Source organism: Narcine bancroftii, chromosome 12 (assembly GCF_036971445.1).
Source record: "Narcine bancroftii isolate sNarBan1 chromosome 12, sNarBan1.hap1, whole genome shotgun sequence".
Lineage (NCBI taxonomy): Eukaryota > Metazoa > Chordata > Chondrichthyes > Torpediniformes > Narcinidae > Narcine > Narcine bancroftii.
This window is the reverse complement of record NC_091480.1, coordinates 57,672,083-57,687,641: the sequence shown is the minus strand read 5'-3', so window position 1 is coordinate 57,687,641 and position 15,559 is coordinate 57,672,083. Positions and strand designations below refer to the sequence as shown.

Here is a 15,559-nt window from a genome sequence, read left to right as displayed (position 1 = left end):
GCTAACCGTGGCGCCATTGTAATTAACCCCCACCCCCCAAGTTTACAGATGAAGCCTCTGACCGGGGCAACTCTTACTCAACAGGGATAAGGAGACCCTTTAAGAGAGTCACCCCAACGGCGAGCGGCATCAACCAGCTCTTCATTCTGGGTGACCCCCATTGCTGTTTCACACAACCTTATTCAACCAGCTCTTCAGCGCTTGACGTCCTGCTTTGCGGAAACTGCCAAAATGTTTGGCCTGGAAGTCAGCCTGAAGAAAACTGAGGTCCTCCATCAGCCAGCTCCCCACCATGACTACCAGCCCCCCCACATCTCGATCGGGCACACAAAACTCAAAACGGTCAACCAGTTTACCTATCTCGGCTGCACCATTTCATCAGATGCAAGGATCGACAATGAGATAGACAACAGACTAGCCAAGGCAAATAGCGCCTTTGGAAGACTACACAAAAGAGTCTGGAAAAACAACCAACTGAAAAACCTCACAAAGATAAGCGTATACAGAGCCGTTGTCATACCCACACTCCTGTTCGGCTCCGAATCATGGGTCCTCTACCGGCACCACCTACGGCTCCTAGAACGCTTCCACCAGCGTTGTCTCCGCTCCATCCTCAACAACCATTGGAGCGCTTACACCCCTAACGTCGAAGTACTCGAGATGGCAGAGGTCGACAGCATCGAGTCCACGCTGCTGAAGATCCAGCTGCGCTGGATGGGTCACGTCTCCAGAATGGAGGACCATCGCCTTCCCAAGATCGTGTTATATGGCGAGCTCTCCAATGGCCACCGTGACAGAGGTGCACCAAAGAAAAGGTACAAGGACTGCTTAAAGAAATCTCTTGGTGCCTGCCACATTGACCACCGCCAGTGGGCTGATAACGCCTCAAACCGTGCATCTTGGCGCCTCACAGTTTGGCGGGCAGCAACCTCCTTTGAAGAAGACCGCAGAGCCCACCTCACTGACAAAAGGCAAAGGAGGAAAAACCCAACACCCAACCCCAACCAACCAATTTTCCCTTGCAACCGCTGCAATCGTGTCTGCCTGTCCCGCATCGGACCTGTCAGCCACAAACGAGCCTGCAGCTGACGTGGACTTTTTACCCCCTCCATAAATCTTCGTCCGCGAAGCCAAGCCAAAGATTCAACCAGCTGCTATAGCAAAGCCCGACCAAGGCTCTCCCTCCGCTGGCTGGATATTGGCTCCCATCTTCACCCAAGGTTCAGAGAACATTTACTTTTACAATTTTAAACTTTTATTTACATTTTTAATTTATTTTCCTGAATTTTAGTGTTAGTTGCTTGAGATTGCCGGTTGCTTGAATTCCTGATAACAGGGGTTTTACTGTAGGTTAATTGCTCAGATGGGTGTTTTTGGGTAGTGTATGCACATGGGTGGAGAGGGCCTGTTATCCTGCTGCATATCAAAATTATTTTTATTTTTAAATTCCTTTTCCCCACCCCTCACCCTCGCCTCCTCCCTAGACAAGACAGATTGGAGGGGAGTCACGTGATGGAGTAGTGGCCGGACGGTGAACTCCAGCCCTCTCCAGAAAAGTCGGAAAAAACAAAGGAAAACACAAAGGCACAGAAATAAAAATTAAAGAAAAGTGAGTATAAAGGTGGAAAGAAGATGGCGACGAAAAAAGAAAAATCGAAATCAACGGTAAGAAGAGAGGAAGAGAAGACAACGGAAGAAGAAGGAGAAGGCCTTACCTGTTCGAAGAGGCCCACAGTGGAGAGAGAAACCCGCTCCCTCAGGTCGGTAGAAAGTGGACTACAAAAATGGCTCGCTGAGCCGAGTAAAAGTGCGCAACCGCGCATGAAAAAAAACACACCGACGGGAGGGGTGACCAGCTGGGGAGTCGATCTCCACAGCCGGCAACGACAGCTGCAGAACACCTGCAGCAAGAGGAGAACACAGAAGACAACGAAAACAAGAAAGAAGAGAAGAAAAGGGCAACAAAGAAACAACAGATGGCCAACCCAGAGGAAGAAGAAGAGGAAGAGGAAGAGTACAGTGAAATAGAAGAAGAAGGGAAAGGCAAGATAAAGGATTTACTTTCTCTTATTAAAGAATACATGGAGTCATTTAAAGAATGGCAAGCGCAGGAATTTAATGATTTAAGAAGAAGAATAAACAACACAGAAGAGAAAATGAATAAAATAGATATGACCTTAACAGAAATGGGAAAGAAAATGGACAAGATGGAAGAGCGGGAAGCAGCAGTAGAAATGGAGGTAGAGGACTTAAAAAAGAAATTAGAGGAATCTAATAAAAAAGTTAAAGAGACACAAGAACTGTTAGCTCAGAAAATAGATATAATGGAAAATTATAACAGAAGAAATAACATAAAGATAGTGGGCCTTAAAGAAGATGAAGAAGGCAAGAATATGAGAGAGTTTATAAAAGATTGGATCCCCAGGATCCTAGGATGTCCAGAACTACAGCAAGAAATGGAAATAGAAAGGGCACATAGAGCATTGGCCTTTAAACCACAACCACAACAAAAACCAAGATCCATTTTAGTAAAATTCCTAAGATATACTACAAGAGAAAAGGTACTGGAGAAGACAATGGAAAAAGTAAGAGAGGGCAACAAGCCACTGGAGTACAAAGGGCAAAAAATCTTCATTTATCCAGATATAAGTTTTGAACTCCTGAAGAAGAGAAAGGAGTTCAATACAGCAAAGGCGATTTTATGGAAGAAAGGGTATAAATTTATACTAAAGCATCCAGCAGTATTGAAAATATTTATTCCAGGACAACAAAACAGACTATTCTCGGATCCAGAGGAAGCACGAAAATTTGCAGAACAATTACAAAATAGACTGAGGGATGAAGACGTGTAATGAGAGTACAAAAGACTGAGAACTAAAAAGACACATAAGTTTTGAACTCCTGAAGAAGAGAAAGGAGTTCAATACATCGAAAACGATCTTATGGGGGGAAAAAAAACTATTCTCGGATCCAGAGGAAGTAAGGAAATTTGCAGAACAACTACAAAACAACCAGAGAGATGAAGACATGTAATAAGAGTAAAAATGACCACGATTTATATGTATGTGGGTAAAGAGGTATATGTGTGTATATGTATAATGTGCATACATGAATGTATCCGTATTTAGAGGAAAATATAGATAGTATAGACAAGAATTAATAAGGGAAGGAAATGGAATAGAGGGAATAAGGAGGGAACTAAAAGAGTGACCTTTGTTACATATGAAAAGTGAAATCTTCTCTGGGGGGGGGCTGGGTGGGGAGGAGTTGCGGTCACTGCAAAATCAGCTGACGCTTGCGAGTGAATTTGCAAATCCAAATGGAGAGGGGAGATGTGGTTGTCCGACAAGGGATAAAGGACAACTCAGGAGGGGAAGGGGAGATTGGGGCTAAAGAAGTTTTAAATAGGAGAATAAGGAAAATGTTTGATGTTTTAGGAATGTTGTCTTATAAAGGGTACAAAACAAGAAAACAGAAATGGATAAGGAGGAAAGGTAATGATGGAGAAACGGAAAGGGAAGATAAACAAAGTATAAAATGGCTACGTTGAACTATATGACTTTAAATATTAATGGAATACATAACCAAATTAAAAGGAAGAAACTGCTAAATTTACTGAAAAAAGAAAAAAATTGATATAGCATTTGTGCAAGAAACACACTTAACTGAATTGGAGCACAAGAAATTAAAGAGAGATTGGGTAGGACACGTAACAGCAGCATCATATAATTCAAAAGCAAGAGGAGTAGCTATATTAATTAGTAAAAATGTGCCATTTAAAATAGAAGAGGAAATAATAGATCCAGCAGGGAGATATGTAATGATAAAATGTCAGATATATTCGGAGTTTTGGAATCTACTCAATGTATATTCACCTAACGAAGAAGATCAAAAGTTTATGCAAGATATCTTTTTGAAGGTAGCAGATACGCAAGGGAACATATTAATAGGAGGGGATTTCAACCTGAATTTGGATTCAAATATGGATAAAACTGGGAAAAAAATTAACAGAAAGAACAAAGTAACCAAATTTATAATTAAATCAATGGAAGAAATGCAACTTTTGGATATATGGAGGAAACAACACCCAAAAGAAAAGGAATATTCATATTACTCGGCTAGACATAAAACATACTCAAGAATAGACCTAGTTTTGTTATCAGCTAGTATGCAAGATAATATAAGAAAAACAGAATATAAAGCTAGAATACTATCGGACCATTCACCCTTAATATTGACAGTAAAGCTAGAGGACATCCCTCCAAGAATGTATAGATGGAGATTAAACCCCATGTTACTTAAAAGGCAGGATTTTAGAGAATTTATTGAAAAACAAATAAAAATGTATTTTGACAAGACAGATTGGAGGTGCTGTAAATACCCAGCAGGCTGAGCAGCATCTACAGAGAGAGAGAGGAAAGTTTCAGGCCTTAGATCCTTGGTCAGGACTGGCAGGGTGGGGCAGGAAGGGCAGGGTGGGTGTCAGTTTGTTCATCCCTCACCTTCCAAGCTGAACTTGTAAAGCTCTCCCGCCAGATCCTTCACCAGGAGGCTGCTGCTCACCCTCTGCTGGCGGAGATGGTGGATCAGGTCAGTGACGACTTTGTTGAGGATGCCGCTGTATGCTGCCACTTCCTTTGGCTTCAACATGTGCTTGCTGAGGGTGCTACGGAGCTCCTGCCACTCCTCGCCCTCCCTGCAAGAAAGAGAAACTCTGAGCAGAGCTGGGAGAACCCCTGATGGAAGTAAAACATGAAAGTGCAGACACCATGATTGAAATAAAATAACAAGGCTGGAAAAACTCAGCAGGTCAAACAGTGAACTTTATGAGGCAAAAATAAAAGTACAGAACCAACGTTTCGGGCTTGAACCCGCTCATCAAAGTATGGACAACATGTGGGCAGGGGGAGGAGCATGGTCCAACAGGCAGGAGGTAATTAGTGGGGGAGGGAGGGAGCACCAGCAAACAAGGGGAGGGGGGGATGGCTCTGTGAATGGAGAGGGAAGGGGGTGGAGAGATGGAGGAAAGAAGAGGGAAAGGGAAGGGAGGGAGAACGGGGAGTGGGCTAGCAGAAACCAGAGACGTCGATGTTAATGCTATCCGGTTGGAGAGTTCCCAGATGGAAAATTAGGTTGTCTTGGTTTGACAGCACAAGACAGTGGACAGATACATCAGTGTGGGAGTGGGGCACTGAATTGAAATGGTTGGCCTCTGGGAGATCCCTGTCACTGGGAGATCTCTGTGGGACTGTGCTCCCTCCCCCCACCATTTTGTTCGGGCACCTGGCAACATTTTGTCCATACCTTGATGAAGAGCTCGAGCCTGAAACATGGGTTCTGTATCTTTATCTTTGCTAGATAAAGTTCACTGTTTGACTTCCTGAGTTTCTCCAGCACTGTATTTTTACCCCAATGGCCCACTGGCTGGTTACACGAGCCTTTAGGTACATTACCTGACAATTGTCTTCGACAGGGTTTGGGAGCAAACTGACTGAAACAACCGGCTAAGCCCTGCAGTTTCCAGATCAACTCCTATCCCACCTCCCCTTCATGCTTACTTACTTTTAGATTTTCCATTGGAAACACCAGCAATTTCATTCAAGGAAAAAAAAACCCAGCATCTGTCTATACGGACATATTTGGATAGCCAGGGACTGATTAGGGATAGTCAACATGGCTTTATGTGTGGTAGGTCGTGTTTAACCAATCTTATAGCTTTCGAGTAGGTTACCAGGAACATTGACGAAGGAAAGGCTGTGTATACTGTCTACGTGGTCTTTAGTGAAGCCTTTGACAAGGTTCCATATGGGAGATTAGTCAGGATGGTTCAGACGCTCAGTATTATAACATATAACATAACAATTACAGCACGGAAACAGGCCATTAGGCCCTTCCAGTCCGCACCGAACCTTCATGGTGAGGTAGTGAACTGGATTCAACAATGGCTAGACTGGAGAAGCCAGAGAGTAGTGGTGGATGGTTGCTTTTCATACTGGAGGCCTGTGACTAGTGGTGTGTCTCAGGGATCGGTGCTGGGACGATTGTTGATTGTCATCTATATCAATGATCTGGATGATAATGTGGTAAATTGGATCAGCAAGTTTGCAAATGACACTAAGATTGGAGGCGTTGTGGACAGTGAAGAAGGTTTTCAAAGCTTGCAGAGGGATCTGGACCAGCTGGGAAAATGGGCTGAACAATGGCAGATGGAAATTAATGCAAACAAGTGTGAGGTGCTGCATTTTGGAAGGACAAACCAAGACAGGACGTACACGGTGAATGGTAGGGCACTGAGGAGTGCGGTAGAACAGAGGGAACTGGGAGGAATACAGATACATAATTCCCTAAAAGTGGCATCACAGGTAGATAGGGATGTAAAGGGAGCTTTTGGGATCTTGGCCTTCATAAATCAAAGTATTGAGTACAGGAGTTGGGATGTTATGTTGTACAAGACATTGGTGAGGCCAAATTTGGAGAATTGTGTGCAGTTTTGGTCACCTAACTACAGGAAAGATATCAATAAGATAGAAAGAGTGCAGAGATGATTTACTAGGATGTTGCCTGGACTTCAGGAACTGAGTTACAGGGAAAGGTTAAAGAGGTTAGGACCATTTCCTGAAGCATAGAAGAATGAGAGGAGATTTGATAGAGGTATCTAAAATTATGAGGGGGTTAGACAGGTAGACAATTTCCACTGAAAGTAGGTGAGATACAAACCAGAGGACATGTGTTAAGGGTGAAAGGGGAAATGTTTTGGGGAAACTTCTTCACACAGAGAGTGATGGGGGTGTGGAATGAGGTGAAGTGGTGAATGTGGGTTCAACTTTAACATTTAAGAGGAATTTGGACAGGTACATGGATGGGAGGGGTGTGGAGGGATATGGATTGGGTGCATGTCAGTGGGACTAGACAATAAAAAAAATGGTTTGGCATTGACTAGAAGGGCCAAATGGACCTGTTTCTGTGCTGTAATGTTCTATACATTCCCACAATGTGGTCAGGCCTGTTAGGTCTGCATTGTTCATGAATGAGTGAGACAAACACCAGGCTGAGTCGAAATCAGGGTTCTTTGTTCTTTATTACCGGATTGTAACACTTGCGACTAACAAAGTTAGTCGGAGAATGCATTCTGCCGTTATCAGCAAAATGGTGATTTTTTATACCCTTGGATATGTGCTTAGAACATCATCATATCATTACTTGTCCAATGACTAAAACTGTTGCTATCCTTTCCCTGCTAACTTCCTGCCTCTCAATCCATCAATGTCTCTCTTATCTTGTAAGTACAAGGATGCATTCACATCTTGTTACTGCCCTGTACATTCCCATCTCATGATGTTTTACCTAACAGGAGTACAAGGACACCTCCCCTTCTTGTTACTGCCCTGTACAGGGTAACTCCCTACACATTCCCATCTCATGATGTTTTACCTTACAATCCCTCCTTTGTCCTCTTTAGAGGACAATCTCGCCCTGACTATGCTACCACCGCGTTACATTAGTTCACCTATTATTGCCAAGCTCTATACGGGTTCTGTTCACAGGGTAGTTCGGCTGGTGGGCGAGGGCTCCCCCAACCCTCCTTTGCGTACACCCCCCATCCGTCACCCCGATCCCATTGCCCGTTTACAAGTTTCATCCCATTTGCCCCCAAGCAAAAAACTAGCTAACCCCCCGTACATTAGTAAATTCCCAAGTTAACATATGGTCTACAATCTAATTCATAATACTTGTTCTACAATCTGATTAATAATGTTTGTGTTACAATCAATGTTATAATATTTGGGTTACAAGCAAGGTTAAAATTATATGTGTAACAATCTAATTCACAATCCCTCCTTCCCATCACATTCCCCTTCAGACTCCAGATCGATCTCAGCAACTTTCTCCGCCTCCTGTAATGTGAGATAGTCTTGCTCCACAGCCTGCACAGCTTGATATTTCGGAGGCAGTTCATCACGGTCAGCAAAGGCTTTCTCTATGGTCCTCGTGACCAGCGTTCGAATGCATGGAATACAACAACAGCCACAAGTGATAAAAATTGATACAGAAATGAACAAACCCAGCAAAAGTTGTCCTAACAATGTGCTCCATCTCCCAAACACTCCCTGTAACCAGAATAAAACAGGATTGGAGACTCCAGACTGGGCTTTTAATTCTTTCGCCAATGCCCTAAGTTTCGTTAACCCCTTAGTGAGTGATCCATCTGGCCCTGTGTTATTAGAGATAGAAGTGCAGCATAGATCTCCAAACATAGCACACACTCCACCTTTCTCTGCCAGGACCATATCAATCGCTATCCTATTCTGAAGTGTCATAAGGGAAGTTTCTGACAGTTGTTGATGTATTGCCTCAACAACGTCCCTGGTCAAATTTGCAAGGCGCTGGACATTATAGTGAATAAGGTTGATCCTATTAATATTCTTATTTACAGTGATGGGAAATATTGCACTAAAAACAGGAAAGCTTTCAAACCCAGCTGCAATCTCATCGGCTAATTTAAATTCGTCCGGAATATTCCGGGCTTGGCCAATGGCATCAATCCATACCCCATCAGGGTTCCTTCCTCCCGGCCCCAAGAGTCCAACACTCCTCCTTTTTCTCCACAGCCAACTCTCTGTGTGGCGCAATTCTAGGGAATCCTCGTCTCCCTCCTGCCTTTTGACAATCAGCACTGGCGCATTAAGGGTTACTAGAGCACACCGACCATCCCAGTTAGCGGGGAGCCAGTTGTACAGCACTCTTCCTCCACAAAACTCATCTGTGTAGTCATGCAATCTGCTACAAGTCTCCTTAGTTTCAGATTCATTTTTTTTGTTATGGGACCTCAAAATCATCCCCTGTATATGTTCATGATAACCAGTAACCTGTTTGGCTGCCCTGTCAGGCACCCATGTGGCGTTTTCCCTGCTAATAGTAGGTCGTCTACACACTGAATCAGTGTAACATCTTCCGGGAGCTTTAATTTCATTAGGATTTCGCTAAGGGCCTGATTGAACAGTCCTGGACTGTCCTTATAACCCTGAGGTAATCTAGTGTATGTGTACCGATGTGTTTGGTAAGTGAAAGTTAACCAGTCTTGCCATTCCTCAGCTAAATTCAAGCAGAAGAATGCGTTTGCCAGATCAATGACAGTATAGTATTCGTGCTCCGGACTCAGAGCCCTAAGTGCTACATATGGGTCTGGGACTGGTCTCCCGATGGTCTTGGTAGCCAAGTTAATCTCCCGGAGGTCGTGTACCATCCTCCAGTCTTTTCTACCCGGTTTGGGAACAGGCATGATGGGCGTGTACCACATACTGTCAGGTGCCGCCCTTAAAACCCCTGACTCCATTAACCCTTCTATCGTTCCTTTAATACCCTCCTCCTGACTGGGCGACAAGCGGTATTGTTTTCTCCATATTGGTTTCTGCCCGGGGTTGGCCAATTCTAGAAATACCTCTCCTTTTATTACTCCCACATCATAGGGCCCCGTTGTCCATATATGTGGACTCAGATTAGAAAGATATTTGTCTGAGTCTCTGTGATCAATATTTTCTCCTTCTATGGCTCGGTCTCTTTCTACTTTCTCATTCACTACCTGGTCCCATGCTTCAATATTCAGTCTGACAAATTTTCCTCCCTCCGAGGTGGAATATCCCGGGATTTCTGTCTGCCTGTATTCACACCCTATCGCTTCCTTTACCATCGGACCCAGCTGTCGAGCGTGATGATCTTTGGCAATACCCAAGGTCACATGAGGCACACTTTCCACTCCTAAGCAGAACCACTCCATTGTTCTTCTGTCATGACAACCATAGCAGCTATTCCCTCCTTACCTACAAAGATAAATGGACAATGTATCGTTTCTGTCTTCCCTTCTTTTAGAGAGTCCCACCTCTCCTCATATTCCTGGTCCGGGTGGATGGTGTAGTTTAATGTAACATGCATAGGATCTAGTGGATAATGGTAATCCCCATACCGAGGAATACTGGCCCTCCACTCAAAAAACTGTTTAATCAGCCCTGGGCCTGGTTCATCATACAGTAGCCGACTCCAGAAAATACTAACCTCCACAGAGTCTTCTGAAGCGTTAGATGGGGTCATTACTATAAACTGTCCTCCCCTTCTTATTGTATCCCCTGGGTATGTTAACCGAAGGCCCTTCTCAGAACATTGTATGGTTATTCCTAGTTTGGTAAGAATGTCCCTTGCTAATAAATTAATGGGTCAACTTGGCACAACCAGGACAGGCGTTTTAACCCTTTGTCGTCCAAATGTCACGTCGATGTTATCTGTATAGGGCTGTGTTTCCCTTATCCCGGAGAATCCTATTGTAGATAATGTTTTGCCCGAAAATGTGCTCCCTGGGGGTTTTTTTAATCACTGTCGTAACTGCTGCCCCTGTGTCAACCATAAATTCAATTTTTTCTCCATTTACCGTCCCCCAAATTTTTGGTGGCTCCCAGGGAGGCGTGATTTTTGATTCTCCTGGGCACCTTCAATAATCAAATTCAGCACCTTCCTCAATATAGTCATTACACTGAGGTGCCTGGACTTGTTGATCACTCTGCCACCCCCCGATTCTCTGGGGCCCATCAATGTGTCCACCCCTACCCCTTGCTTGTCCTCTTAAGTTTCCTCCTCTTCCCCGATAGCCTCTAATAGAGGGTAATCTTTTTCCCCTTGCTCTCCCAGCCTCCGGACAGTTCCGCTGGTAGTGTCCAGGATTTTGGCAGTACCAGCATACTGCATGTTCCCCTCTATACATTGTACCTAGCTGTCTTTCCCAACCATTTCTTACTTGGGGTCCCGGATTTATCACTGGCCCCATGACCTGTGGGACTATCTGTTGGGCCGCTAATTTAACCCCTATATGTTCTATGGCTCTCACCAATTTATCGGTTGTTTTGTCCACCTCCTTCTGGGACGCACTTTCTGACTTAGCATGCTCTGATTGACGATGTCGTTTGATTGCATGTGTCAGGTGTCTTTTCCACAAATCCTCTGACATTGTCTCTAATCCCACAATGTCCCTTAATTTTGCTTGAACCGTAGCAGGTAGTCCGTTTATTATCCCATTACGAAAGTGAGCCCTTCCTAAGGGGCTGTGGTCGGGTCTTTCTCCAGTCCCTGTTTCCCATAAGTCCCATGCTCGAGTGAAATACTCGTGTGCAGTCTCTCCTTCCTTTAGTTGAAGGGTTACCAAGGCATCCAAACTATAGGGTGTAGGAAATGTTTCTCTAAGTGCTTCCCAAAATTTATTCCGAAGTGGGTTAAATTCTATTTCATCCCCCAATTTACTGCTTCTTACAATTCTCTCTATTTGCTTCAGGGCCCCTTCTGCCTTTAATTTTATCATGATAGTTCTGACATCTGCGAGTGCTAATTGTTCTTGGCAGGTTTCTCGCTCAAAACAAGAAATCCATGGACTAGCCCCATTACTCAACGGAGGTAGTTTTTTCATTAAACTCTCTAAGTCCATTCGTGACCAGGGTACATATTTTTGAGTTCCCCGTCCCGTGATCAGTAATGGGCATTGATATCTCAATTTTGGGGATTTCTGCTCCTTCTTTACTCTTGGCATGCATTTATTTATCCCACCTTGTTCTGACTCTTCTTCGTCACTGTCACTGTCCCTATCAGCTTCCAATGTCTCAGGGTCAAAGGTATATTGGTCACGTTCATCTCTAAGATAATCTTTTCGGCCATAGTTTAGTTGTTTCACATCTTTCTCTTTTGTTCTAACTATGTCCAGGTAGGCATGTCTATTTTTCTCCCTCCCGAGTCTTTTCCTTTTACTTTCCTCCCATGGTGGATCGTATCTCGTTTCCTCATCTGTACTACACTTTTCGTCCTTTACTCCTATTACCATTCCTTCAGCTTTAATTTCTCCTGACAGTGTTGTAGTTATCTTTTCCACTTCCTTCAATACACCTACCATTAATTCTTTTTGATCCTCACTGATCTGCCCCAGCACATTAATATCTCTGGTTAAGTTTTTAATGTTAACCTGAACCTTTTTCATGTTCCATTTCTGTATCTCTAACTCCTTTTCTATTTTCTTGGACTCCAGAGGGGTCTCCACATCTATTACTCCCCCTTCTATTTTTATTAAAGGGGCCTGTACCTCGTCTGATGTGTCCCTATTCCCGTGGTTCTTGTCACACCCCAGTGTCTCAATATCTGAATATAAGGGACGTGACTCCAGTGTCCCATCTGGGGTGCCAGAGAGAGAGAGAGAGAGAGAGAGAGAGAGAGAGAGAGCATAGCGAGAGAAAGAGATAGAGAGGCAGATACACAGAGCACAAGAGATAGAGAGAGAAAATGCCTTGCACTGGCCCCACTGGGAGAAAAGTCTTCAGATTAACACTTTCGTTTCAAAGGTTTTAAAAGGTTCTCATCCTGTGATCACTGGTCTGGATCAGATTGGGTCTCCCACCACTGGGAACTATCACTCCTTCCTTCCCTCCCACCTCGAGTGAGCTACATGTCAGCCCACAATGTCTGCCCTGATCCCGCAATGGTGGGGGTGCGGGAAAGAGGGAGGGAGAGAGGATAAAACAGGATCCCATTTGATGCGGAGCTGGAATTGTGGGCACAAAATTAAAACCAAATTGTATTTCTCTGCCCTGCCCAACCTGGGGATTTCAGGGCAGCACCGCCACAGATTGGGATTGGGAGGGGGAGTGGGTGAGAGAGGAGGGGGGGGGAGAAGAGAGAGAGGGGGAGAGAAGAGAGAGGGGGGAGGGTGAAAGGAGGGAGGGAGAGAGCAAACCCGGACACTTCGTGGCTGGAAACTGGAAACAGGCACTTTTCCTTTCCCTTCTGTGTTTTGTTTCTTCCAGCTTATCTAAGCCTCTACGTTTTAAAATTTTTTTTTCCTCACCTGTCAGGAACATCTCAGTGCCCCCGGGTAACCAACCCCTCTTCCTCCAGCGGTCTACACATTTTCGGAGCATTTTTTGTTTTTCCAATGCCGCATTACTGGTATTTCGCTCCTCTAATTCCTGATTAATTTCCTTAATAACTTGGTCAAAAGTCTTAGCAGGCAACTGTACAGCCATAGCTGCGGGACCGCTTTCTAATGCCTGTTTTAATTTAGGTTTTTGTCCGTTTAGGGGATCTATGTCAACGAAAATTACTTTTAAAAATGTCTCCTTGCAAGCTGGATGACTAATATCTTTTAAAAGAACAGTCTCTAAGTCTTGTCCTCCAATTGACTTCAGACTGTCCTGTATACTCTGATTGCTCGTTTTCCACTCTCTGTTTTCCCAAAGGGGTCTGAAAGTTAAATTACAACTAGAAAACCAAATATTTGGGCTATACTTTTGTCCTGTTTCCCTGTACCAATCTATGAATTTACGTAACTTTATCTCCTTGGTGATGTTGGGAATACCCTCATTTAACTTATCAAAAGTATTTCGAATAAACTGGGTGTCTCTTAGGAGTTTGTCAACTTTTTCATTAATATCTCCTACCTGATCCGGACACAGCTGTCGCAGCCTTCTGTCGTCGTTCTTGTTCACCAGGCAGGCGTCCCTGAGTACTTTTTTTGTTGTCTCAAGGTCTCTAGTGTCTGCTGTGGTATTCCACCACGGCGAATTGGGGAAATAAATTCTTAACTTCTCAAGTGTACAGACATTATCATACCTACCGGACATTTATAAGTCAGTCTCTCAGATACAATTGAGGCCAATAAGCCTGAACCTTTGTTTTCTTTCAAAGCCCAACCTTCACGTGGGAGATTTCTCCTCTTAATAACCAGTTTAGGGCAGAAAACTCAGGTCCTCAATTGTTTATAGACCACCTTCTCACTCTATTGGACTTTGCAACGACACAATAAAGACTTTTAAACTCTAGTAGTTTCTTGCGAAGCACTTAATAAATGTCATTCAAACACCTTAAGGACTTTTATCTTGTCTGTAATCACTTACGTGTTACAATCCTGGCATGCGACCTTCAATTGTGGTCGTCTAATTTGTCCGATCTCCAGTTCTTACTGACAATCATAAAGATTTAAAAAAAAGAGAATTTTGTTAAAACAGGCTTCTCTGGACCTTTTTATCAGCCGGCTGAGATGATTGTCAGAAAAAACAGAAACCGTCGTCCAGTGTTCACTCACCCATCACGTCGGGGTCACCAAATTGTTAGGTCTGCATTGTTCATGAATGAGTGAGACAAACACCAGGCTGAGTCGAAATCAGGGTTCTTTGTTCTTTATTACCGGATTGTAACACTTGCGACTAACAAAGTTAGTCGGAGAATGCATTCTGCCGTTATCAGCAAAATGGTGATTTTTTATACCCTTGGATATGTGCTTAGAACATCATCATATCATTACTTGTCCAATGACTAAAACTGTTGCTATCCTTTCCCTGCTAACTTCCTGCCTCTCAATCCATCAATGTCTCTCTTATCTTGTAAGTACAAGGATGCATTCACATCTTGTTACTGCCCTGTACATTCCCATCTCATGATGTTTTACCTAACAGGAGTACAAGGACACCTCCCCTTCTTGTTACTGCCCTGTACAGGGTAACTCCCTACACATTCCCATCTCATGATGTTTTACCTTACAGGCCTCAGCCTGGATTTCCCAGAACGATGACTGGAATCCAAAGAGGAATTCCACAAATAAGGCCGCTTCTCCTGGAATTTGGAAGGATACTAAGGGGACCGGACAACATAGACCCCTCTTCTGTTGACGGGGAAGCCCAGCACCAAAGGGGAGCCTCTGAATGTCGGAGCCAAGATTTCAAGTGTGGATTTTGGAAAGCTGAGGGCAGTGGGAATGGGGAATTGAGATGCTGGGTAGATTATTAACCAAGGGTTAGAGCAGCCACAAACTCACTGAATGGTGGAACAGACTCACGAGAGACTGAATGGGTTCCTCTGTTGATACACTGTTAAAGAAACACCCCAGCAGATGCTGTAAATCTCAAACAAAGGCAAGCGATGCCAGAAGTACTCTACAGTCCATGGAGTGAGTAAAACAAAATTACAGTGCCGATCCAAAACATGGACTTTGTTTCTCCCTCTGCAGCAGCTGCCTGACCAGCTGAGTGTGCCATTGCTGCGGAACCTTTGCCGGGAGCACCCTCTACCACCCACGGTCCTGATACAGGGTCACAACCCAAAACGTCAACTGCAATTTTCTCCATAATGTTTGGGACAAAGATTTTTGTTTCCTCTATTTGCCCCTGTGCTCCACAGTTTTAAACAATTCAGATGCGATTAAAGTGCACAATACAGATTTTATTCCAAGTTATTTGTATACATTTTGATTTTACCATATAGAAATTGCATTTCATTACATTTCAGGGCACATTATGTTTGGGACATTTGGCCTCACTGGAGTTTGTGATTACTCAGGTTATGTTTAATCGCTTCATTAGTACAGGTAATAAGAGAGCTGAGCTTGCTTCTAAGCTTTTCAAGTCACCTTTATTTAACGTTTGTACCATGTTCGCATGATAAAAACAAGGTAGCGTTTCTTCAGATTTACATAAATACAAGTTAGAATAGACGTTAAACACGTAAACTATTAAATAACAGTCACAGGTACACTGTGCACAAA

General features: G+C 43.8%; 1 protein-coding gene across 1 annotated transcript in view; it reads right to left on the bottom strand.

Moving 5' to 3' along the window:
- cyp27b1 (cytochrome P450, family 27, subfamily B, polypeptide 1) overlaps nucleotides 1-15,559 on the bottom strand; it is a 55,315-nt gene that overhangs the window by 17,926 nt on the left and 21,830 nt on the right. The window contains exon 3 of the mRNA XM_069906088.1: nucleotides 4,503-4,696. Within this exon, the coding sequence (XP_069762189.1) occupies nucleotides 4,503-4,696 (194 nt within the window). The remainder of the gene's footprint in view (nucleotides 1-4,502; nucleotides 4,697-15,559) is intronic.